The sequence below is a fragment of the Hydra vulgaris genome, chromosome 04, assembly GCF_038396675.1.
Source record: "Hydra vulgaris chromosome 04, alternate assembly HydraT2T_AEP".
Taxonomy (NCBI): domain Eukaryota; kingdom Metazoa; phylum Cnidaria; class Hydrozoa; order Anthoathecata; family Hydridae; genus Hydra; species Hydra vulgaris.
In genome coordinates, this window is record NC_088923.1 from 3,850,001 (window position 1) to 3,875,496 (window position 25,496).

The window sequence follows — 25,496 nt, forward strand, 5'->3', positions numbered from 1 at the left end:
GCATCCACTCTCTTCCAATGACTTCGAATAATTGATTTTGGTTGGTAAATCTGCTCCCTCCTAATCTTTTTTTTGAAATTTCCTTACATAATTTCCTTACATAAATTCTCTATCGGAATTAAATCCAGGGATTGAGCAGGCCACTTTGTTAATTCAATTTGATTATCTTTGATCCATTTTGTCATGAATGCTGATGTATGCTTAGGATCCAGATCATGTTGAAATCTCCAACGAATCGGCATTTCCTCCTCAGCATATGGTAACATTTTTGTTTCCAAAATTTCTTGATATTGGAAACGATTATTTTTATTATTTACTTTCGCAATAGGTCCTGCTCCACCCCATGAAAAACTTTCCCACGCCATCACAGACCCACCTCCATGTTTTACTGTCAAGTTGCAGTATTTTATGCGGTAGTGGTGTAGTGGTAAAGCGCTCGCTTCATAAGTGAGAGGTTCCGAGTTCGATCCCCACCACGTCCCTGGTAGTACCGCGCTCAACTTGTTTCTCCGCGCAGCGGCCTTGTTCGTCAAGGTTCGTGTTTCGGAGTTATAGAGTTGGGAGAGGGTTATAAACCACTATTAAGTAGCCTCCTCATCTGCAGTGGCCTTCTCAGCCTTGAGGAAGTGAATAACATAAAATAAAAAAAAATAAAAAACTTAGGCAATAATCTTGTCCCACTTGGTCATCTAACATGTGTCATACCATCAGATTGAATTAAATTAAATTTGGATTTGTCGGAAAAAAGTACAGTTTTCCATTGTTGCAGAGTCCATTTCCCATAAGTTTTGGCAAAGTTTATCCTCACAAGTCGATTTTTTTTAGATATGACTGGCTTTCGTGTGTGTGTGTGTGTGTGTGTGTGTGTGTGTGTGTGTGTGTGTGTGTGTGTGTGTGTATATGTGTATATATATATGTGTATGTATATGTGTTATATATATGTGTGTAGAGATAAATATACATATATATATATATATATATATATATATATATATATATATATATATATATATATATACATATATATTTATATATATTAGTGCCCTGCCAATCAGCATTTTTTGGTTCGAATTGGATCTCGAATCAAAGTAGGTCCTAATTTGTAAATTGAATCGAATCAGTAATATGAGGAAATCCAAGTTAAAGCATCATTTAAAAAAAAATCAAAAAATTTTATCAGGAATAATTTTTTAGCGGTTGTTTGGAAGCAGTATTACAATTACTTTCGATTACAGTTACATTACTCTGGCTGAGATAAATAAAGATATTTTGATAGCATCTAAGCGTTGGATATCTGAAAAAACAACAACACTTAGAAAATAAATAGTGATTCAAAAAACTTAAATCATTTTTTTTCGAATCCTGAATAAATCCTGAATAAAATCCTGAATAAAATCCGAATCGAATCCTGAATAAAAGCAACACTTGATTCACGAATCGAATCAAATCAAATTGATTTGCAGAGCCCTGTTATATATATATATATATATATATATATATATATATATATATATATATATATATATATATATATATATATATATATATATATGTATATATATATAAAAAGTGATTCTTGATATATATATGTATATATATATAAAAAGTGATATATATATGTATATATATATGTATATATATATAAAAAGTGATTCTTACGCCAACACATACGTCACTTTTAATTACTTTTGACTTTCGTCCAACATTTTCGTGTTGGACGAAAGTCAAAACCATTAATTTAATTACAAATTAATTGTTATATAAAAAAAGCACAAAAACGCAATTATATTACTGCAATTAATTGTTTTTGTAAATAGGTGAAAATAAAAATGAAATATAATATATGATAAATAAAAATAACAAAAATAAATATAAAAAACATTTTTATAATAAATAAATTTAAATATAAAATAAACACTTATAAAGTTTGAATGAGGATTACATAAAAAAGTTTGCATAATTATTATGTTTGATATTCACGCTATTTTTTAGCTAATAATTTTTTGTTTTGTTTTTTTAACTGTTTTATTTATAGTTTGTATTGAGAAATTGTCTAATTAAATATTCTTGCTATTACAAGATGATAAATAAAAGTTTTTTAATATGCTTTTTTTTATAATTTGTTTTTTTAAGCATCGTATAACATCTTTTATTTTTTCTTTTGCTGAACATTTTTGATGGAAAAATTATAATTACAATAAAAATTTCTTTGTTTTTCTTTTTAACTAAATACAAATGTAATAAGTTAAGAAAAACCAAAAAAGTATTAATAAATAAATAATAAAATTGAAACAAAATAGACATTCCACAATAGGTACATTTAGAAAATAACACTTCTAGATTTGTTTTTCTTAATTAGTAAAACAAACTTGTTTTACCATAATTTATTTTATTGCCATAGTTAAAAAAGTTAATGGCCTTAAATTATAAAAAAAATAAAGATAACTTTATGACATCAAATTCACAATGAGCTAATAAGCTAAGCCAATTTTATTTAAAACAAGGCCTGATATATATACAGACATATATATATATATATATATATATATATATATATATATATATATATATATATATATATATATATATATATATATATATATATTTATATATATATATTTATATATATATATATAGATAGATAGATAGTAGATAAATAGATAGTAGATAGATAGTAGATGTTATGTTGAGAAAGGAAATAAATTTGTTTATATCAAACATTTAAAAAAATGTAATATTAAATTTAATTATTTAATATAAATAAAAAATTGAAAGAAAATAAACATTCTCAAATAATAAAAAGCAAGTTAAATAATATTTAACTTATTTTGCGGTAATATTTAATATTTTTAAAAAATTAAAGAGAATTTCATGACATCAAATTCGCATTAAGCAAATGCAATAAGCATTTTTTGTTTAAAACTAAGCCTGATATATATATGTATATATTTATATATATATATATATATATATATATATATATATATATATATATATATATATATATATATATATATATATATATATTATACAGGTTGGCAGTTAGGTCGGCATTGCGGAATGGTGACCCTAATTCTGAGGGTGGTATATATATATACATATATATATATATATATATATATATATATATATATATATATATATATATTATATATATATATATATATATATCAAGCCTTCCCATAGGTGCTTGCGGTCGCACACCTTGTTTGTCAGTGCCTAAAGTAATATTTTTAGACAACTTGACCACAATTTTATATAGTAAGCGTTTTAAAAATTCGCAGCAAATAAAGCTATACGAAACTAGAGAATAAAACATCAATACTTGAAGAAAAGAACCATACTAAATAGGAAATTTAAATAAAATGAGGTAAAAAAATTTAATATTAAAAAAAGAAAATTGTTGTCAAAGAAATAACATATCTAAATATTTTACTCTTTTTGTTTTCTTATTTTTAAGGCGTTTTATTTTCTACTACCAAAGTTGATACAATTTTTTTTTACTATGTTTTCGTTTGAATTTTATTCTTTACTCTTAAGTAAAGTTTATTCAGTTGTTCTGTTTCAATTTTTTCTTTTTTTATGTATTATATTATTGCACAAAAAAAAATTAATTTAGCACATGCTAAATTAACTTTTTTTAATCTTTAATTTAAAAGAAGAAGCAGTTTTAAATTTGAAATTTGCCATCCATGTTAAAATTACATTATGTGAGAAATTTTTAAAGAATAACTAAGTAAAAAACATCAATATTTTTAGCATTTTTTTACCAAATATTTATATTTTGCGTTGGCTTTATTCTGCCCATGTAAACCGAGTTACACGGGTGTGGAGGTCGTGTGTCTGTGTCAGAATGCAAGTCTTATGAGTAATTGTGATGCTACCATCACGGATAAGACTTAAATACAAGACGTTGTATTGAAGTCTTATCAGTATTGTTGTTTTTTTTTGTCTCCAATGCTAGATATTTTGACTTGGAATATTTTAAAACCTAATATTTTATATCTTGGTTATCTCTTCATCTTTGGACTCTTAGGTTTAGCCTTGTCTTGGTATCAAATTGTATGTCAAATTTCAATACAGATCACTTATCAGGTGTTTTAGAATTTAACGGTAAAGTCAGATGTAAAGTTGTTTTATTCTCATGTTAACAACTGGAAACCAATTAAAGAATGCCTTTATGCTCTTGTTATATTGTTCAATCTTTTAAATCATTTTTTTCTGTGTTTTCAATAGAACTTTTCAATGCTGCTGCTTTTTATGTAAACTACTTTTAATGTAAATGTTGGCAAAAACTATTTTTAATTGCATCTATCGAAACTCAGATGAAACCAAAACACAAACGTTAACCTGCCAAAATAAATAATAATCATCCTCATATGCTAAATAAAATTAATTGTAATTAAAAATAATTACAGACTTTTTAACTTAAAACTAGCATTGCCAATTTTAACAAATGGGTTTTGTCCTAAAATAATATAAATTCTTTTGAATAATTTTTTAATAACATCCAATAAAATAGCAAAACTAATACTAAATATTAAAAAATAATAAAACTCGATAACAAAATAAGATTAAACCTCAAAATCTAACTTTCTTAAATTGTTTTAGAAGAATTTATTTCAAATTTTGAACGTGTGCAAGAGTTGTTACCTAGTGAAGAAGATTATGAAGGAGCAATCATTGCATTATTTCGACTTCAAGATACATATAAACTTCGTTCTAGTGCTCTGGCTAAAGGTATATATATTTTGTATATGTTTGTGTGTGTGTGTATATATATATATATATATATATATATATATATATATATATATATATATATATATATATATATATATATATATATATATATATATATATATATGTAAATTATGTTAGTGTATTTTACAAATAGAGTGCTCAATGTTCTTAAAGAACAGAGCAATAATTAATTAGTAAAAAACACTTATCTAACTTTTATCTTCGACTCGGAGTTTCACCATCGCTGGATCATCAGGAAGAGTTCTTCCTGATGATCCAGCGATGGTGAAACTCCGAGTCGAAGATAAAAGTTAGATAAGTGTTTTTTACTAATTAATTATATATATATATATATATATATATATATATATATATATATATATATATATATATATATATATATATATATAAATTATGTCAGTGTATTCTACAAATAGAGTGCTCAATGTTCTTAAAGAACAGAAATAAAAACCAATAAAAAATTAGTAAAAACACTTATCTAATTTTTTTCTTCTTTTTGGTTCAACCCTCCACACAGCTAAAATGTTTCGACAAATATTGGAAAAGTGTTTTTAAAATTAGTTGACATACATTTCTCTCCCTCTAATAAATTGCACCAAAATTTTTAACAGAAACACTATTAAGGTAAGCTGTAGCTGTACAAAAAATATTGAAAGAATAATAAAAGGCCATAATTTTGTACTGATTAATAAAAATGAATTTCCCAAAGAAAAAAATACTGAAAATTGTAACTGCAAGCAAAAATTTGACTGCCCTATGAATGGCAATTGCCATTCATAGGGCAAATTATTATTTATAAATGCACTGTTTCCTCGCAAAACAACCCTGATAAACAATATATTGGCTTAACCAAGGGCAAACAAAAAAAATGTTATGCCGACCACAAACAATCTTTTAAACATAAAAAATACTCAAAAGAGACTATGCTATCAAAATATATTTTGCTAATGAAAGAAAAAAATATTAATTAAGTAGTTTTGTCAACGATGCTAAAGATTGGAAGATAGACAATAATGAAATTCAAGTTTTATTTGATGTAGTGAATTTATATCCATCTGTACCGATTGATGAAGCAATACCGGTTATTATTAGCATATTGAATGATGATTTAGAGGATTTAAAAACTAGGGCTAAATTAACTCTTTTAGATATACACCAGTTAATTGAACTTTCACTAAGCAAGAGTTTTACCTAATTCAGATCCAATTGGTTTATCGTTAATGGTAGTCATGGCTGAAGCATTTTTGCAAAATATAGAAAATGGCCCTAAATTCCGAAGAGAATTTAGAAAACAAAACATCAGAGTTATATTTACTTCACCTCCCAATTTAAATAACATATTATGCAAGAACAAAACAAAACTACCACCGAACTCGAATCTGGGTGTTGACGAGCTTAAATGCTCATGCGGAAGTATATATATTGGTGAGACCAAAAAGAAAACTATTTCAGAAAATGCCGAACACCAAAGAGCCTGTAAAAATCAAAGATGATCAAGTTCAGGAGCCATGGAACATTCTAGAACATGCCATGGTACTTTTAATTGGCTGAATCCTAAAACCTTGGTAGTCATTCCAGAATACAGGATAAGAAAAGTTAGAGAATCCCTGGAGATAAATAAAGCAAGGATTTGACATGAGATTGGGCAAACTGTTCTAAATAGAGATGACTGGGATCATGTGAAAACAAAATCTTGGGGACCAATTTTGACAAAAATTTAATTGACGTCACTATTATATTATTTGATTGGTTTTTATATTTTGCACTTTTTAATGTCTGCTTTTTTAAACGGTTGGTTTTTTGTTGTTTTGTAAAGTTTTTTTTCTTACCTTATGACCACAATAGGTCAACGAAATATCGTTAATATATTATCATATCTCAAATATATTTAAAAAATAGTTATACACTGCCTTTTTTATTAAAATCAATTTATATAATTATAAACATATCATATAACAAGAATTGACTTTTAAAGATATATATATATATATATATATATATATATATATATATATATATATATATATATATATATATATATATATATATATATATATAAATATATAGAACCCTTAGATGTTGTCCGAAAGTTTTTTCCATATTTTGTTGACAAAAAGTAAAAATTAAAATGCAAGACCGGAATTTTTTTTTTTTATAAATGATAGGCTGCCTGCCCCAACCAAACCCTCAGTCGATGCAGCAGCACTCCCTTGCGGGTCAGGCTATTTGTCAGTCGATGTAGCAGCACTCCCTTGCGAGTAAGGCTATTTGTCAGTTGATGTAGCAGCACTCCCTTGCGAGTCAGGCTATAAGATAGTCGATGTAGCAACACTCCGCGCATGATTTACAGTAAAAAAAAAATAAAAATAAAAACATTTTATTAAAAAAAATAAAAATAAAAACATTGTTTATATTGTTAAAAACATTCAAAATGTTTTAAAAACATTCAGAATGTTTTTAAAAACATTCTGGTCAATTAAATTTGCGTTTTTGTGGTTTTTTTATATAACAATTAATTTGTAATTAAATTAATGGTTTTGACTTTCGTCCAACACGAAAATGTTGGACGAAAGTCAATAGTAATTAAAAGTGGCGTATGTGTTGGCGTAAGAATCACTTTTTTCCTTCCGCTCTTCCCGAAGCCAACAAACTATAGATCTATATATATATATATATATATATATATATATATATATATATATATATATATATATGTAGTTCTATAAATTGTTGCATTTGAGAGTACGGAAGGTAAAAAATGATTCTTTTGACTACAAATGCGTCACTTTTAATTACTTTTGACTTACATCCAACATTTCCGTATTGTCATAAAGTTAAAACCATTTAATTAGAATTAAATCACTTTTTAAAAAAATTGTAAAAATGCAAATTTAATTGACCAGAATGTTTTTAATAATATAAACAATGTTTTTATTTTTATTTTTATTTATTTTTTACTGTAAATCATGCGCAGTGTTGCTACATCGACTATCTTATAGCTTGCTGCTACAAGGAAGTGCTGCTACATTGATTATCTTAAAGCCTGACTCGCAAGGGAGTGCTGCTACATCAACTGAGGGTTTAGTTGGGGCAGGCAGCCTTTCAAGTAATAAAGAAAATTTTTGTCTTGCATTTTAAATTTTTTTTTTTTATGTCAACAAAATACGGAAAAACTTTTTGACAACCAGTTAGGAGTCATACTTCGGTATATCCTTACATTGAAGTCAAAAGAGACTTTTATGTTAAAAAAAGTCTCTTCTAACAACAGTTACGTGACTTCAAATAAGCAACAGTTTTATGTACATATATATATATATGTATATATATATATATATATATATATATATATATATATATATATATATATATATATATATATATATATATGTATATATATATACATATATATATATATATATAGATATATATATATACATATATATATATATATATATATATGTATATGTGTATATATATATATATATATATATACATATATACATACATATATATGTATATATATATATTTTTTAAACATCTTCGCTTCCAACAAGGCTGCAAGCAGCCACTAATTAAATTTGGGAGTTACTGAAAGAGAAAAGATGAAGATTGTAGAGCAAGATAACGATTGATGGATGACTTAAAGGATTGCAAATTATATGAATCAGAAAAAACAAGATAAAGGAAGCGAATTCCAAAGAGCTGATGTTCGAGGAAAAAAGCTAGACGAATAAGCGTTTTTAGAGCACTTAGGAACAGTCGCAGAAAAAGGATGAGACTTAATTGAATGGTGAGTAACAAGAGAATGAATTTTAGTAGATGGCACAAGAGACACTAGCTCTTTAGAGCAGTGCCCATTATAGTATTTGTAGAAAAGTGAAAGATAAGCAACATTACGATGATGTGATAATGATTGGAGGTTGGCTGCAAGAGCAGGTCCAACTGTGTTAACAATGCATTTTTGCACCTTGTCTAAAAGAAAAAAGGGTATCATTAGAAGATCCGCCCCAGATATGGCAACAGTATTCCATACAAGGCCGGATTTGAGATTTATAGAGATAGAGAATAGAATCCAAAGTAAGAAAGTGACGTGCTCGATAAAGAGATGCAACCTTAGCAGATGCTAATTTTGCAGCTGATTTGATATATGGTTTCCAAGAAAGTTCGGAAATAAAAGTTAATCCAAAAAGATGAAGAGTAGATGACTTATCGAATACATCACCGTTTATAAATATAGGAAGATCTGAATTATTGCGATAACGATTGGCTGAAAAAAATTGAGTTTTATCTGTATTGAAGTTCACCAGCCACTGTAAGCCCCATGCTGTAGCAGAAGTGAGATCCTTTTCAAGCTCAAATGCCCCCTCCAAGCAATCAGAGAGTGTTGGTTTCTTATCACGACAAGAATAAATGGTAGTATCATCAGCAAACAATGCCACCTTAGATGTGAGAATATCTGGAAGATCGTTGATGTAAATTAATAAGAGTATAGGGCCAAGGATAGAAATTGAGGAACCCCTGAAGTTACAGAATAAGAAGAAGAGTGCTGCCCATTGAGGACCACTTTTATGCTACAATTGGAAAGGAAGGATTCAATAATCTTAAAAATATTGCCAGATACACCATAAGAAGAAAGCTTATGGAGAAGACCAGCATGGCAAACTTTATCAAAAGCTTTTGAAATGTCAAGAGCGATGGCCTTAACCTCTTCACCTTCATCTAATGCACGATAAAACCTATCAGTTATTACTGTTAGCAAATCAGCTGTAGAACAAAAAGATCGAAATTCATATTGATGGTCAGAAAGTGAGTTACTAGATTCAAGATAAGAAATTAAGTGTTTTTTAATTAAAGATTCAAAAACCTTGCTTATGATAGGAAGAAGTCTAATGGGACAGTAGTTAGACAAATCAGATTGCTCTCCAAAATTTTTGAAGATAGAGATAACGGATGCTGCTTTCCAGCAGGCTGGAAAACAAGACTCTGATAAGCACTTGTTAAATAGTTTTGAGAGTATTGACGACAGCTCTGGAGAACACTTCTGCAAGACGATAACAGGTATGTTGTCCGGGCCACAAGCTGTAGAAGAGTCTAGGCAGGAAATCACTTTAGATACAGAAGCTGGAGTGATATGAATGTCAAGCAACCTGTTTGTTGACAATATCAGGTAGAACGCAACAAGTGGAATCAAGAGATGATATTAATGAAAACTTTTTAACAAACAATTCAGCTTTGTCTTTAGGTGAGGTGGCAAAGTCTGAACCATACAAGAGAGGTGGAACTAAAGATTTGCCCTTATTATTGATACTATTAAAGATTACTATTGATACTATTAAAGATTACTATTAAAGATATTAAAGATTACTTTTGATACTATTAAAGATACTATTAAAGATATATACAATACTGCTCAAAAATTTAGCACACATTAGATTTAAGTTGCGTTTTTTTCTTAAAAATGAAATAAATGTAAAAAATAAGAAATTCAGGGTTTTTTAAAAAACGAAACATTTATTTGACTTTTTTAATTATATTAAGAGAAAAACAACTAAAAAAAACAAAGGTCTGCCACTAAATATCTTTAATCAAAGTTAGTATATAAAAAAAAAGTTAAAAAAAGCTGCTCATAAGTTTAGCACACCTGGATTTAAGTTTGCTCTAATAGCAAGATCAATAAGGGATATGTCCACCTTTGTTCTTTATGCATAGTTCACATCTTTTAATTGAATCAAAATGTTTTCGGCAATAATCAGTTGATAAGCTGTCGAACGACTCTTTTAAACTTTCCCTAAGATGTTCAGCTGATGTTACGGGAGCTTTAGTGAGTTTGCAGTCCAGTACAGTCCATATATTTTCGATTGGATTAAGGTCAGGTGATCTAGCTGGCCATTGAAGTACCTTAATGTTGTTTTCTTGAAACTTAATAGTCACTGTTTTCGCCTTGTGAGAAGGAGCGTTGTCTTGTTGAAACTGCCACTCCGACTCATTGCTAAAAAAGATGTCTCTAGTCGGGATTAATTGATTTTCAAGCGTTTCTATATATTTATGTTGATCCATATGACCATTGTATAAGTAGCAGAGACCTGGGCCGTCGTAAGTGATGCAACACCATATGCCTACAGAACCTCCACCACCTTGTAGTCGTGGCACAATGAAGCGACTACGAAACATCTCATTATAGTGTCTTCGGATAATTACTCTGTTCTTTCGGTTAATAACTGTAAAGTTTGATTCGTCACTAAATATTATTCTTTTTAGTTCATAATTAGTCATTTTTAAAATAGCTCTACAAAATTTGATACGTTTTAACCGATCAATTGGTTTAAGCAGTGGTTTTTTAGCAGCAACGTAGCAACAAAGTTTTTGATCAATCAATCTTCTATTTACAGTTTGTCTTGAGATATGATTTTTTAGAGCCAAATTTACTTCTTGTGCAATCTCTTAGGCTGAGTTTTTAGGGTTTTTTCTTGCAATTCTATAGATACTATTATCATCGGTGATACTTGTTATTCTTGGTGGTCCAGATCGGTTTTTGTCTGCAGTAGTGCCAGTTTTTTCAAATTTTTGAATTGTTGTGAGTACACATGAACGAGATACAGACTTAAGAGTTCGAGCAATTTCAGAACTGTTGAAACCACCAAGGTGTAGTCCTACAATACGCTGTTTTATTTCAGAGCTAATTGATTTTTTTCCCATCTTATTGGTCAAATTATGGACAAAATTTAAGCGAAAAATACCAAGTTTATTTCAAATGAGATAATACATACTATGTATATCTTAGAAGCTTTTGTTCAGTTAAAATATAAAAATGGATAGTTAAATTTACTTTTTAGTAAAAATTTGACATCAAAAAGTAAAGAGCGGCAATTAAAAGACAATAGAAGTGCAAGTGTGCTAAACTTATGAGCAGCTTTTTTACACCGCTTTAATTAGCGGTCTCTGTTTAAGTTAAAAATAGATGGTTAAATTAACGTAATTTTTTTTTCTTTTTTTTTTTTCTATATAAGGTATGTTTTAATTAACTGTAAAAAAAACAAACTGAAATGGCATAAGAAGTTTACCGTCTAAAAATTCAATTAAAAGAAGAAAAATGAAACTTAAATCTTATGTGTGCTAAATTTTTGAGCAGCATTGTATGTATATATATATATATATATATATATATATAGATATATATATATATATATATATATATATATATATATATATATATATATATATATATATATATATATATATTTATAAATTAGTAGAAAATCACTTAATAAAATTTTTTTTATTTAACACTGTATTTCATCAATTAAGACTCATCAGAAATGAATGATCAAATTAATAAAACTTCAATTTATACCAAAAATTAAATTACAGGATGTCGCAAATGTCTTAACTACTGTAAATTTTCACACTTTTGTGGAATTTTCTGACACTATTATAAAAAGAATTCTTTAGACATGATTACTTATGCTTTTTTTTAAAAAAAAGTTTTCAAAAGGGGGATTTAACGTAATTATTGTTTGAGCTTATTTATTTTTATAGTTTTTTAGGAGAAACTTATTTTCGTGCCTACTTTTAGAAATTAATTCCGATTTTATTATAATAATAATATTTTAAAATAATTACACATGCAAAGCAAGAATAAATATTCTTGGTTTGCATGTGTAATTATTACAAATTTTTCTTATAAGCATAGTATGCATTTTTTGGAAATATTGTTGTATACAGACGCTGTTTTAAAGATGGACCAATTCAGTATAAAATCATCAAATTTTTACCTTTTAATTCCCATATATGTTTTGACAGCATGGTGTCTTTTGAATACCTTTTATTTTTAAAAGACTGCTTATGATTGGCAAAACGTTTTTCCATTTACCCTCTGTTATGCCAATATATTTTTTATCAGGTACATTTTTAGAGGAAACAACACATTTATATGCCACATTTTTTGATAAACAGCTCCATTCATTGGACAATTGTTTTTTTTGTTTACAGTTACAATTTTCTGTAGTTTTTTCATTTAGGATTTCTTTTTTGTTTAGCAAAGCATTATTGTGACCTTTTTAGTTCGAATTTTAGTTCAAAATTTTTAAAACCCTTTTTTTTAAGGGCATCTGCAAATATTCGTTTAGAGGAATTGAATACATTTTCATTAGAAGAGTTTTGGTTTAGCCTGTAATTAATTGAAATCTTATTCCAAGTTTCCTTATTAAAATAAAGTAAGATTTTTCTACAGTGTTTTATTAAACAGATTGTTTCATCAGGAATAACTGTGTGGCTTTTTGCAAATTCTGCAGTTATTGAGAGTTACTGAGTTAATTGCACTGTTCCTTTAAGAACATTGAGCACTCTATTTTGTAGAATACATTTTAAAGTTGTTTACATATATATATATATATATATATATATATATATATATATATATATATATATATATATATATATATATATATATATATAATATATATATATATATATATATATATATATATTATATATATTATATATATATATATATATTTATATATAATATATATATAATATACATATATATATATATATATATATATTATATATATATATATATAAATATATATATATATATATATATATATATATATATATATATATATATATATATATATATATATATATATATATATATATATATATATATTATACATATATATATACAATATATAATAAATAAATAAAAAAAAAAGGAGGAATATATATATATATATATATATATATATATATATATATATATATATATATATATATATACATATATATATGTATGTATATATATATGTAATGTAAAGTTGCTAAAATTGCTATATAATTTTTAAAAAAATGCTCTTTGGATATCTCTTCAGATTTATGAAAGTTATTCATACCTAAACTTTAATAATTAAAATTTATATGAATAAGGATGAATAAGTTATGTTAAAAACTAGTTAATAGCAAGATGTTTTTGTGCATATGATAGTGAACCAACTTAATTTTAAAATGTTAAGAACCCTGCCTAACAAAATGAACTCAAAACCAAGTTAAAAATTAGTTTATCTTTGCAGTATAATGACTTCTAACATCTTAGATTGAAAAATAGTTCTAACAATTAGGAGTTAAAGTATTTCTGTTTTATCATAATTATTTTAAAAAAAAATTATTTATAGAATAAATTAATAAGTACTTTGTCAACCTGTTTTATTTTTATTTATATATTAAATGTATTAGATGCTATCTTGAAGGAATTTACTATTATTTTTAATGTTTTTATTATTACTATATGAGTACCATGTCATTATTTGTAATAAATTTTATTGGTTTGTAACAAGTTTTAGTCTAGTGATAATTCTCTGTAGTCTTCAGTTTTGAATTTTATATGCCAGAGTTTTAATTGTAAAGCTTTGGTATTTAAAATTTTGAAAATGTAGTTTGTAACTACAAAACATATCAAGAATAAAAAATATCATGTTTTTCTTAAATACTCACACACACACGCACATGCATGCACATGCATATAACAGACATTGGAATAAGGGTTAGCATTTGGCAATGCCGATCTAACTGCCATCCTAAAAGTGTTCAAGGACAGCAAAAAATCGCTGACCTCGAACACTATTAGGTTCGGGGTCAGTGAATCGCTGACCTTGAATAAATTATACAAACATAAATTGGTTTTACCATAAATCATACAAACCAGCAAATTGCTGGTTTGTATGATTTATGGTAAAACCAATGTATCGAATTTTTTTTGCTGACCTTTAAAAAATTAAGCTTGGCAAATTATTGCAAAGCTCATTTTTCCTAATTCTGAGGGCTGATATAATAATAATAATATTTTTTAGTGTGAACTATAGTTTTTTGTTTTTTTAGGTCTTATACCTGGTGTTAAGCTAGGTCACTTGCGGCCCTTAAATGTTGGAGACATTTTTGAAATTGGTCAATTTGCATATTCTAATAATGACTGGCATCATGCGACTGATTGGTTGAATACAGCATTAATGCATATTGGGACTCATGAAAATCAAGTGACAAGAGATAGTGTATTAGATTATTTAGCATATGCAGAATTTAAGGTATTTTAGATTAAGGATTCAAATTTGAAAAATAGTTAATTACGAATAAATAATTTTTGTAATTATTTGTAAAAAAATTTTATTTTGTTTTATATTATGTTCTATCAAATAAAAGCTAGCAACAAAGTGCATCCTTATAATATATTTGTATATATAGTTATTATATATATATTACATCTTATAGTTATATTTTATTATACTCTAAACTGATGTTTGTGTGATGATCTGTGCATCTGGTATCTTATTATATTTAAAACCAAAAATATATTTATATCTGGACTTTGTGCTAGCTATAGAAAAATTCTATAATTTTTTTTGACCTATGTTTCAGATCATGTTCAAATATAAAACTTCAATCTAATCTCAATTTATGCGCTGACAAAGTCAAATTAGTATTTAAAATATCAATGTACATATCCTAACTCAATGTATCTTTTATAAATTCAGGATTTCCATTTTCAACACCACTCCATGACATAGAGCCCCATACCATTATATTACCACCTCCATGTCTCCACGGTTGCTTGCATGGAACTTTAGTGGTAAGCTTCACCAGTTTTTCTCCAAACATTTTGTTTACCATCAGAATGTACCAAATTAAATTTTGATTCATCTTATGACAGAGTTTTATTCCAAAATGATATTGGCTTATTAACATGAGTTTTAGCAAATAATAATCATTTTTTGTTATGTTGCTGTGTCAAAAATGGTAGCTTTTAAACTCATTTTCATGTAAACGATTTCAGATTGTTTTATAAGTTATTTGGTTCCGGTGTTATTTTTCATATATTCTGCAACTTTTCTGGGTGACTCAAATCTATTTTCTTTAATAATTTTACAATCAATTTTTCGATAGTTCCGTAAGTTTTTTTTTTTGTTTAACTAAATCCAAAATTAATTTTTGTTGATTCTCATTCAAATATTGTTTTGCTAGAGCCATGATAGCTAAAACATAGATTTTGCTCCTAAATATTTCATTAAATAATTTTTTTGAGAAAAAAAGTTGTGTTTTACCTTCAGAAAATTATTAGTACCTTACAAAACAAATTATAAATTTGAATTAAATAAGATATTTTTAATGTAAAACAATTTGTCCCATTAAATTTTTTCCACACAAATTAACAAAAAAATTAAACGCATCTAATTTTAATGATTAAAAATATACAAATGAGTCAATTTTGTCATCTAAATTGTGCAACATTTTTTTGACTGTGTAAAACAATTCAGATGAAAACAAAAGAGTACTGTTATTTAGAATAAAAGCAGACAATACACCATTATTACTAGCTAGGCAGCATCATTTTAATTTTGTCCCATTAAATTTTTCCAACACTGTGTGTGTGTGTGTGTGTATATATATATATATATATATATATATATATATATATATATATATATATATATATATATATATATATATATATATATATATATATATATATATATATATATATATATTTATATATATATATATATATATATTTATATATATATATATATATATATATATATATTATATATATATATATATTTATCAGGGGCTATTCTAGACCATTTTTTCAAGTGTCAACCTTATTTGGGCGCCGCCCAAATTAAAAATTTAGGAGCATTTTTTTTTGCTTTTTTTTTACGTGTTTTATCGCAAATATTGTTTTTTTTTCGCTGAAAAATGCCAATATTGGCAATATTCCTGCTAAATTTCTAAAAAACTGTAGGCTATAAAGATAAGCAAAACTAGTAGGCAATTGTTGATCTTTATACACTATAGTATATACATTATAGTATATATATATATATATATATATATATATATATATATATATATATATATATATATATATATATATATACTATAATGTATATACTATAGTGTATAAAGATATTTATACACTATAGTATATTTATATATATATATATAATATATATATATATATATATATATATATATATATATATATATATATATATATATATATTTATATATATAAATATATATATATATAACTATATACATATATATAAATATATATATATATGTATATAAATATATATATATATAAATATATATATATATATATAAATATATATTTATATATATATTGCTGTTTATTGTATCAAATTAAGATACAAATTATATCATTATCATCATAAAATTGTAATTTTATTTAGGAATCATCAAAAAAATGCTAATCTAAAACTGTTTTAGGGTGGCATAAAACTAAAAAACAAATCTATAAAAACAAACTCAGCGTTTTTTTTCGCAATTATGTTAATTTATTTTATTTAGAATTTAATTACAATGTTCATTTTTATTTAAATTTAAATAAAACGTTCGTTTTGCTGTTTAATTTTTAAATTAATTTGTTCATATTTTAAATGAAAAGTTTGCTCAGTTGTTTTTATTTTAATTAATTTATTTAGAATTTAAATGAAAAGTTTGTTTTACTGTTGTGTTTTTCTAATTAATTTTTTCAAGTAAAAAGTTTGTTTTGCTATTTTTATTTTTATTAGTTTATTTAGAATTTAAATAAAACATTATTTTTTCTGTCTTTATTTTTACCATTTTATTTAGAAATTAATTAAATTCTTATTTTATTTCTATGCATCTTTTAGAAATTAAATAAAACTTTTTTATTCTCCTTTTATCTTAACTATTCAGAATTTAAATAAAACTTTAAATAATAAAAATTTAAATAAAATCGAAAAATATATTGATTGATTGAAAACTTTTGCTTTATCGTTTTTAATTTATTTGAAATAGCATGTAAAATTAAGTTTTAAATTCTGAGGTCAGCAAAAAAATTGCAGAACTCAGATACTATCAGGTTGACATTTAGGTCGCATTGCCGAATGCTGACCCTAATTTCGAGGGCTAGTCTTCAATTAAAAATATGTCCATATACAAAATCTTAGATTATTAATTTTACTAATATATGTATCTTATTTATTGCATAATAAACATTTTAGGTAATATGTAAAAGTTTTTCTGTTAAATGTAGTATGGCTTTTTGTTTCTGCACGTCACTTTTTAATGATGATGTCTACTATAGTGTATATATAATGCCATTTTGCATTTCAATAAATATTACATGATTTTGATTATCTTCTCTTCTTAACTGAATCTTTTTCATGTTATCTGTAGTATACATTCTCAGAGTTGTCTACTTTTCCTGCTGAAACTGCCAACTCTCTAAATGCTGACACCCTATCATCTGCATTTTTAATCTTTATGTGTGCAAGCCACTGTTATCTTTTCTGATACACCCTATCAGATGCAGTCACTATTTCCAAACTCTGTCTCTTGATGTCTTTAACTTTGCAAGCTGATCTAGTTGTATCTCTAATACTGTCACCACTATTTCAATCTCATTTTTGACTTATTTTCTCTATTTAATAAAAGTACATTTTCTGCACTTGAAACCGATGATGGCTCAAGCAGCTTGTATATCATAATATTTCTTGTAAACCCATTGCTTGTATATTGAGTTTGCTTTAACTCCTTTCCTACACACTATGTATTGTTACTTTTCACGACTATTTGCTTGTTTATTCTTAAATATACAATGCATAAATTTTGTTTTATTCATGTTTATTTCAAGCTCTTTTGCTTTTTAAGCACTGAACTCTAAATAATAATTTTTATTTTATCTCTGTAATCAAGCCTAATGTCTCAACCCTGATTAGGGTTGCCAGATGTCTGGCTTTTATGTTGGAAAATGCATTGCCAAAGCTATAAAAATAAAGGTTTTTACTGTGTTCTTCTTTGTAAAAGCCAGATTGGCTTTTACAAAGGAGAACACAGTAAAAGTCTTTATTTTTTACTTTGTTCTAGAACACTAGCCTGATGCTTAACTTTGAAACTCTTTTACACTTTTCATCTTTTGTTTTGGTTGTGTCATTTTCCCACGTAACTAAACTAATTTATTTATTGGTTGTTTGTATAATGAAATTTCTTCCTGTGTATTTTTTGCTTCCAGCCTAATAAGTGTTAATAAATATTAAATAAAATTAATTTTTTAAATTTTAGGCTGGAAAAGTTGATGAAGCTTACAAACATACAAAAGAGTTAGCAAAATTGAGTATAATATTTTAAATTTTTCTTGCTTGCGATTTAAAGTGTCAATTAATTTTAAGTAAATCAACCAGTAAAGATTTTTTTTTAAATAAACTTTATCGTCATCACAGAGCCGATGACATGGAGGTGGGGGGTATGTGCCCCACCCTACTTTTTTTCTAAAGGGCATTTTTTTTTTAATTTTCAAGAAATTTAAAAAAAATTTTTTGATTGTGCCCCTCCACTTAAAAACCCGTGTTGTCAGCCTTGCATCATCATTATATTCATTACTATTATTATTATTATTGTTATTATTATTATTATTATTATCATTATTGTTATTATCATTATTATTATTATTATTATTATTATTATTATTATTATTATTATTAGCATTCTCATCAGTTTTTTAAAAATATTCCTTAAATTTTTTATTTAAAATATATTTTTTCGTTTTTTTTTTTTTTTGAATAATTTAAGTTAAAGAGAAATTTTTTAAATAAAGTAAAAATTATTATCATTAGTATAGCAAATTGCCATACTTTTTGTGGATATTTTTTAGTTTCTAGATTTGCCTGATGTTTTTGATATCAGTAAAGTTTTGAATTAAATTAGATACTCCAAGTAGAAATTTGCATCAGATTTTTTAAAAATTAAATAAAGTCGTTTATAGTACAATAAATATTTTAGAATTTTAAATTTTTAAAATTAAAAGTTTTTAATTTAATTAAATACTTACCTAAAAAGGATGATGGTGAAGTAGCTGCTAGTGGAAGTTAGCATACTGTGATGAACTAGTGAGTGGAGAGCTGCTGTAATTTATATTACACATGCTTCATTTGATAACTTTAATTTCCTAGATAAAAAGAAAAAAAAAGAAAAATAAGTAATCATTTTATAAATTTTGAAATAAAATATTTTAAAGATTATGTTTAGAACCAAATGAACAACGTATAGTGGAAAACTTGGACTATTTTAATAAATATTTGCATACATCTCGATCAACAAGTCGCTATGGCGATGATGGTTTAAAAGATGACTCTTCAGCATTTACTAGCGATAATAAAAACAAAGCTTTGAGCGCTTATGAACAACTTTGCAGAGGGGAAGTTCGACCACTTGTATATTTTTTTCTTTCTTTTTTTTTTTCTTTCATTCTTGATGTTTGCTTGTTTATTTAGTATTTATATATTATATTATTATTAACAATATTTTGTTTATTTAGTTTATTTTAATTTTATATTAGACAAAAAAAGAGCAAGCTAAAATGAAGTGTTGGTATTCAGCTAAAGATCCTGTGTTAAAACTAAAACCTCAAAAAGTTGAGAGGGTGTGGGTTGATCCTGAAATTTTTATCCTACGAGACATTATTAGTGAGAAGCAAATTAATCTCATCAAAGAAGTAGCTTCACCAATGGTAGGTCCACAATGTGTTAACTTAAAAAATTGATAAAGGTTTTTAAAAAGAATTTTTAAATTTTTTATATTTTTTTAAAAGTTTTTTGAAACTAAATTTTGTTCATTCTAAATAATTAAATTTTCAAAAAATTGTAAAACCCTTTACCATACCCAATAATATTGATTAAACAGAAAAAAAAAAGAAAAAGAAAAAAGATCCAAATGTCATTTTTATTTTTTTTATGTTTTATACAATCTTACATATATTTTGTTATGTAACCATGATTTACCCTTTTCTTTTTTTTTGTTTACACATGTTTATGTAATATAAAACACAATCAACATAAAAGGTTCATGTTAAAATGTAAAGTTTAAACTTACAAATCATTTAAAAAGTTTGACAATGCTTATTTTATTTTATATAATAAAATGACATTGTATTTAAAAAATTAATCTTCTAAAATTAATTTTTTAAGTTCGCTCAAAACTTTTGATTTTTTGAAATTTGAAAAAATTTAGTTCGCTCATATATATATATATATATATATATATATATATATATATATATATATATATATATATATATATATTATATATATATATATATATATATATATATATATATATATATATATATATATATATTTAAATATATATATATATATATATATTTTTATAATTTTTGTCAATATGGGTCCCCAAATTTTTGTCCTAACATCATCCCGTCATCTCTATTTAGAACAGCTTTATGCATATTTATAAACATATCCTATAATAAGAATGTGACTTTTGTGGTAATGTGGTAATGTGGCAGTGGTGTTGTGGTAGAGCGCTTGCCTTATAAGCGAGAAGTTCCGAGTTCAATCCCCACCATGTCCCTGTAGTACCGCGTTTAACGTTTCTCTGTGCAGCATACTTGTTTGTCGAGGTTCGTGTTTCAGAGTTATAAAGTTAAGAGAGGTTTGTAACCACAAAAGTAGCCTCCTCAACTGTAGTGGCCTTCCCGGCCTTGGGGAGGTGAATAAATAAAAAAAGAAAAGAAGATATATGTATATATATATATATATATATCTGTGTGTGTGTGTGTGTGTGTGTGTGTGTGTGTGTGTGTGTGTGTGTGTGTGTGTGTGTGTGTGTGTGTGTGTGTGTGTGTGTATATAGATACATATATATACTATTGATGTACCAATTATATATAAAAGGCAGATACCAATGTTGTAATGATTAATTAACTAACTAAAAGAATAATCAATAACATAAAACTAAATATAAGTCAGGTCAGGATCAAGATCATCATGATCATCCATCTACTGGTAACATGTAGTTGAGTATAACTTGACAGATGTCTTGCTGCTTAGTAATTCTGACTTAAAATACTCTCTGCCTTGGGACTCTTGGTTGAGTTAAGACTAGAGATGGGAGAGAATATTTATGTGTGTGTATATATATATATATATATATATATATATATATATATATATATATATATATATATATATATATAAATTGTTGCATTTGAGAGTACGGAAGGTAAAAAATGATTCTTTTGACAACAAATACGTCACTTTAAATTACTTTTGACTTTCAAACAACTAATCGTGAAGGTTTATAAAAAAGCAATCGCGATAAGCGATTATACCAGAATACTCTTTTTTATGTAGGAGTGCGCATCAAAAAATTTAATTTAATAAGTTTCAGCATTGTGCTGTGCTACTTAAAAAAGAGTATTCTGGTCAGCCTATATATATATATACACTGCCCGTCAAAAGTTTTCACACTTGTTGCAAAATTGACCACAAATGAGTTGTTGATGAAGGATACTCTTTTCTTACCTCACAATCCAGTTGTTCCCTTAGTAACTCCATAGGGTTGAGATCAGGGGATTGTGGGGGCCATGTCATAATTTTAAGTTCTCCGTGAGCTTCTTTTTTTTGCAAATAGTTTGTACAGTATTTAGCTGCGTGTTTTTTATCATTATCCTGTTGCATGCTGAACCCGTGGCCAATTAGATGCTTTCCACAAAGCACGGCATGTCTACATAATATAGTATAACATCCGTTCTTATCAAAAATTCCATTTATTTTCATGAGATTACCAACCTGATTAAAAGCAAAACAGCCCCACACCATTACTGAACCTCCACCATGTTTGACAGTAGGTTGTATACACTGTGGATGAAATTTTTCAGTAGCTGTTTGTCGCACATAGATCTGTCGCTTTGTTCCAAAAATAAGAAATTTGGATTTGTCCGTCCACAAGACATTTTGCTAGTCTATATCTGTCCAATTTGAATGTGCTAGAGCCCATTGAAGCCTATTTTTCCAATTTATTGCTTTAAGAAAAGGTTTTCGAACAGCTACTCTACCAATTTGAGCTAACAATTTTCAAGCGGCGTCTTACAGTTCTTTCTGAAATAGTTTTATTATTAGCAGCATTAAAGTTAGATGTTATTTCTTGGGCTGTTAATTGTCTATTTCATTTACATGAGAGTATAATTGACTTGTCTTCAGCCTTTGATGTTTTGCAGGGACGTTGAGTTCTTTTCCTATCTTTGTACCAGTACATTTAAACTGACGAATAGTATCACTCACTATTGATCAAGGTATTTTCAACAATTTTTGAATATATCTAGTAGAACGACCATCTTTTGCCAGAGCAACAATTGAAGTGCGGGTTTCTAGTGATTAATTACATTTCTTTGACATTTTATATTATTTTTTAAAATTTTAGTCTAAAAATAATCAAATCTCACTTTTATAAACTAGAAATTAAAAAATAATATCAAATCTTTTTTAGCTATATGAAATATTTACTAAATTAATTTATTAATCTAATATATTATATTAACTTCAATGAAATTATGCTTTGATGACAAAAGAACAGTTGAATTTTATTTACAAATTTTTTACTAAGTATGTTCAAGCATATTTATAATCTAAAAATGAAGAAAACATAGATTTTGCATTTCAATATTAAAAACACATTACCACATCTTAGTTTATGGCTTATATACAATTTTATGGCTTATATACAATATATTATATACAATATGGCTTATATACATTTTATGGCTTATATACAATTTTAAAATTTAATATCAATTATTACAAGTTTATTTAAAACATTAGCACATCATAATTGAGTTAATTTATGGCTTATAAAGAATTTTAAAATTTAATCTCAATTATTATAGGTAAAAAACTATTAAAACTTTAAGTGACCGGAAACTTTTGCCGGGCAGTGTATATATATATATATATATATATGTATGTGTGTGTGTGTGTGTGTGTGTGTGTGTGTGTGTGTGTGTGTGTGTGTGTGTGTGTGTGTGTGTGTGTGTGTACATTCATATATAGTTTTAATAGTATCATTTTAAAAATTTTTAAATTTTGATTTTAGTTAAGACGTGCAACTATCCAAGATCCTATTACAGGAAAATTAAGACATGCTGATTATCGTATCAGTAAAAGCGCATGGTTATCTACAAATAAGTATAACTTCTTACAAGCCTTAGAAGCAAGGACTCAAGCCACTACAGGGCTAGATTTAAGCTATGCAGGTTATTTTTTATTTTTTTTATTTAACTGACACCAAGTTTTAAAATAGCACTATTAATTTTAAAGTCCAGACTCAAAAATTGAGTGTTGGTAGGTCTGATACACACCTCCCACTTACTCTTTTCTTTTTTTTCTTTCTATAGATTACAGAAAATAGAGAAATAATTTTAGCCGCATTAGAGATCTTTATTTAACGTTTCCTTTTGCATTTCTTGAGTATTATATGCACATAGCATAACAAAGTAAATCTATTAAAAGTTGAATTTTCATATATATCCACTATACCATGGGTCCTATAACATCGAAGCTTCATTAGCGTAATTCCATGTCAAATGACCCAGGTCATGTTACCATACATCTCAAATTTTGCTGATTTTTATACAGTTAAGTGCTTAATAAAATAAGAATTCATTGAAAATTTTAGGCTGGCTCCAAGAATATCCTAAAATATGACCATTTTACTTTTATCAGATGTTGACCAGGCTTTCTTGTTCCTTCAAAATTGCAATGTTTATTTAGAGGTTTCATGTTACATAACTTTAAAAATATTTAATCATTTTTCTTAAAAATTTGTAACTAGCTATTTTTGGGGGTGACGAATCCAATGAAATGATCAGAAGTGTAAAAAACTATTAAATACCTGTAATTATCAGTATAAATAGATTTAGACAATTTTAATATACCTGATTTTAATGCTCAAGAAACCCATGTGGTCTTGATGATATCAAAAATATATATATAACACATCATTCTTTATTCATTATTCTTTCAAAAAATATGAAGATCTGCAATTATATTGATTTCCATATATGGATAATGGGACATGGGGTCCTCACTTTGTTGTAGCAGAATATTGCAGTTAATTTTTCACTACCTTTGGTGGCTATTTTTTTGTAAAACAAAACAAGGTCTCATTTGTGAAATTCTGACAAATATTTTTTATTTTATAGCTTTGATGATAACATTTTACTTACAATTATTTTACTGTTTTTTGTCTGGGACTGAAAGAGTTCATAAATTAAAGATAACTTTGAAAATATTGTTTTCAAAAAAACTTTTTGATTTATATTTTTTATATTTTTGATTTATATCCATTCGATTTTTGAACATTCTGTATTCAATTATCTTTCTTAAAATGTTTTAAGAAAGTACATACTATTAGCTTTAAGCCAACAAGTGAAGGTTTCAATATAACAAGCATGTTTTCTTTTTCTGATAATCAAAGTATTCAACTTAATCAACAAATTAACATCGATACATTGAAATTTGGTGAATTTATTCTGTGTAAATATGATATATTTCATTGGATTGGTATAATAAATGAAATTAACAATATTCAGCAAAATGGTATGGTAACATTTATGCACCCGCATGGTCCTTTTAACAAAATTTTCTGGCCATCTAGAGCTGATGAGTGATGGGTTTTATTTATCAACATAATTTGTATCATTGATACACCTGTAACAACAACCAGATGTATGTATACTTTGACCGTTGGCGCATTTAAGCAAATCTTATCACAATCTTGATATATTTTTACTTTATATTTTTATAATTGTTCTGTTTTATATATTTATATATTATGTAAATAAATAAATAAAACGGAACAAGTACAAACCAAAAAATGTTTTGAAGACAATATTT

The 25,496-nt window shown here is 26.2% G+C and overlaps 1 protein-coding gene across 2 annotated transcripts in view; it reads left to right on the forward strand.

Annotated features, from left to right (window-relative positions):
• LOC100207876 (prolyl 4-hydroxylase subunit alpha-1) overlaps positions 1 to 25,496 on the forward strand; it is a 41,354-nt gene that overhangs the window by 9,044 nt on the left and 6,814 nt on the right. The window contains exons 2-7 of one of the 2 annotated variants that reach the window (XM_065795267.1): positions 4,612 to 4,740; positions 14,641 to 14,843; positions 18,871 to 18,922; positions 19,834 to 20,018; positions 20,144 to 20,314; positions 23,695 to 23,854. In XM_065795267.1, coding sequence (XP_065651339.1) covers positions 4,612 to 4,740; positions 14,641 to 14,843; positions 18,871 to 18,922; positions 19,834 to 20,018; positions 20,144 to 20,314; positions 23,695 to 23,854 — 900 coding nt within the window. The remainder of the gene's footprint in view (positions 1 to 4,611; positions 4,741 to 14,640; positions 14,844 to 18,870; positions 18,923 to 19,833; positions 20,019 to 20,143; positions 20,315 to 23,694; positions 23,855 to 25,496) is intronic. The other variant, XM_065795268.1, reaches the window with a different exon arrangement.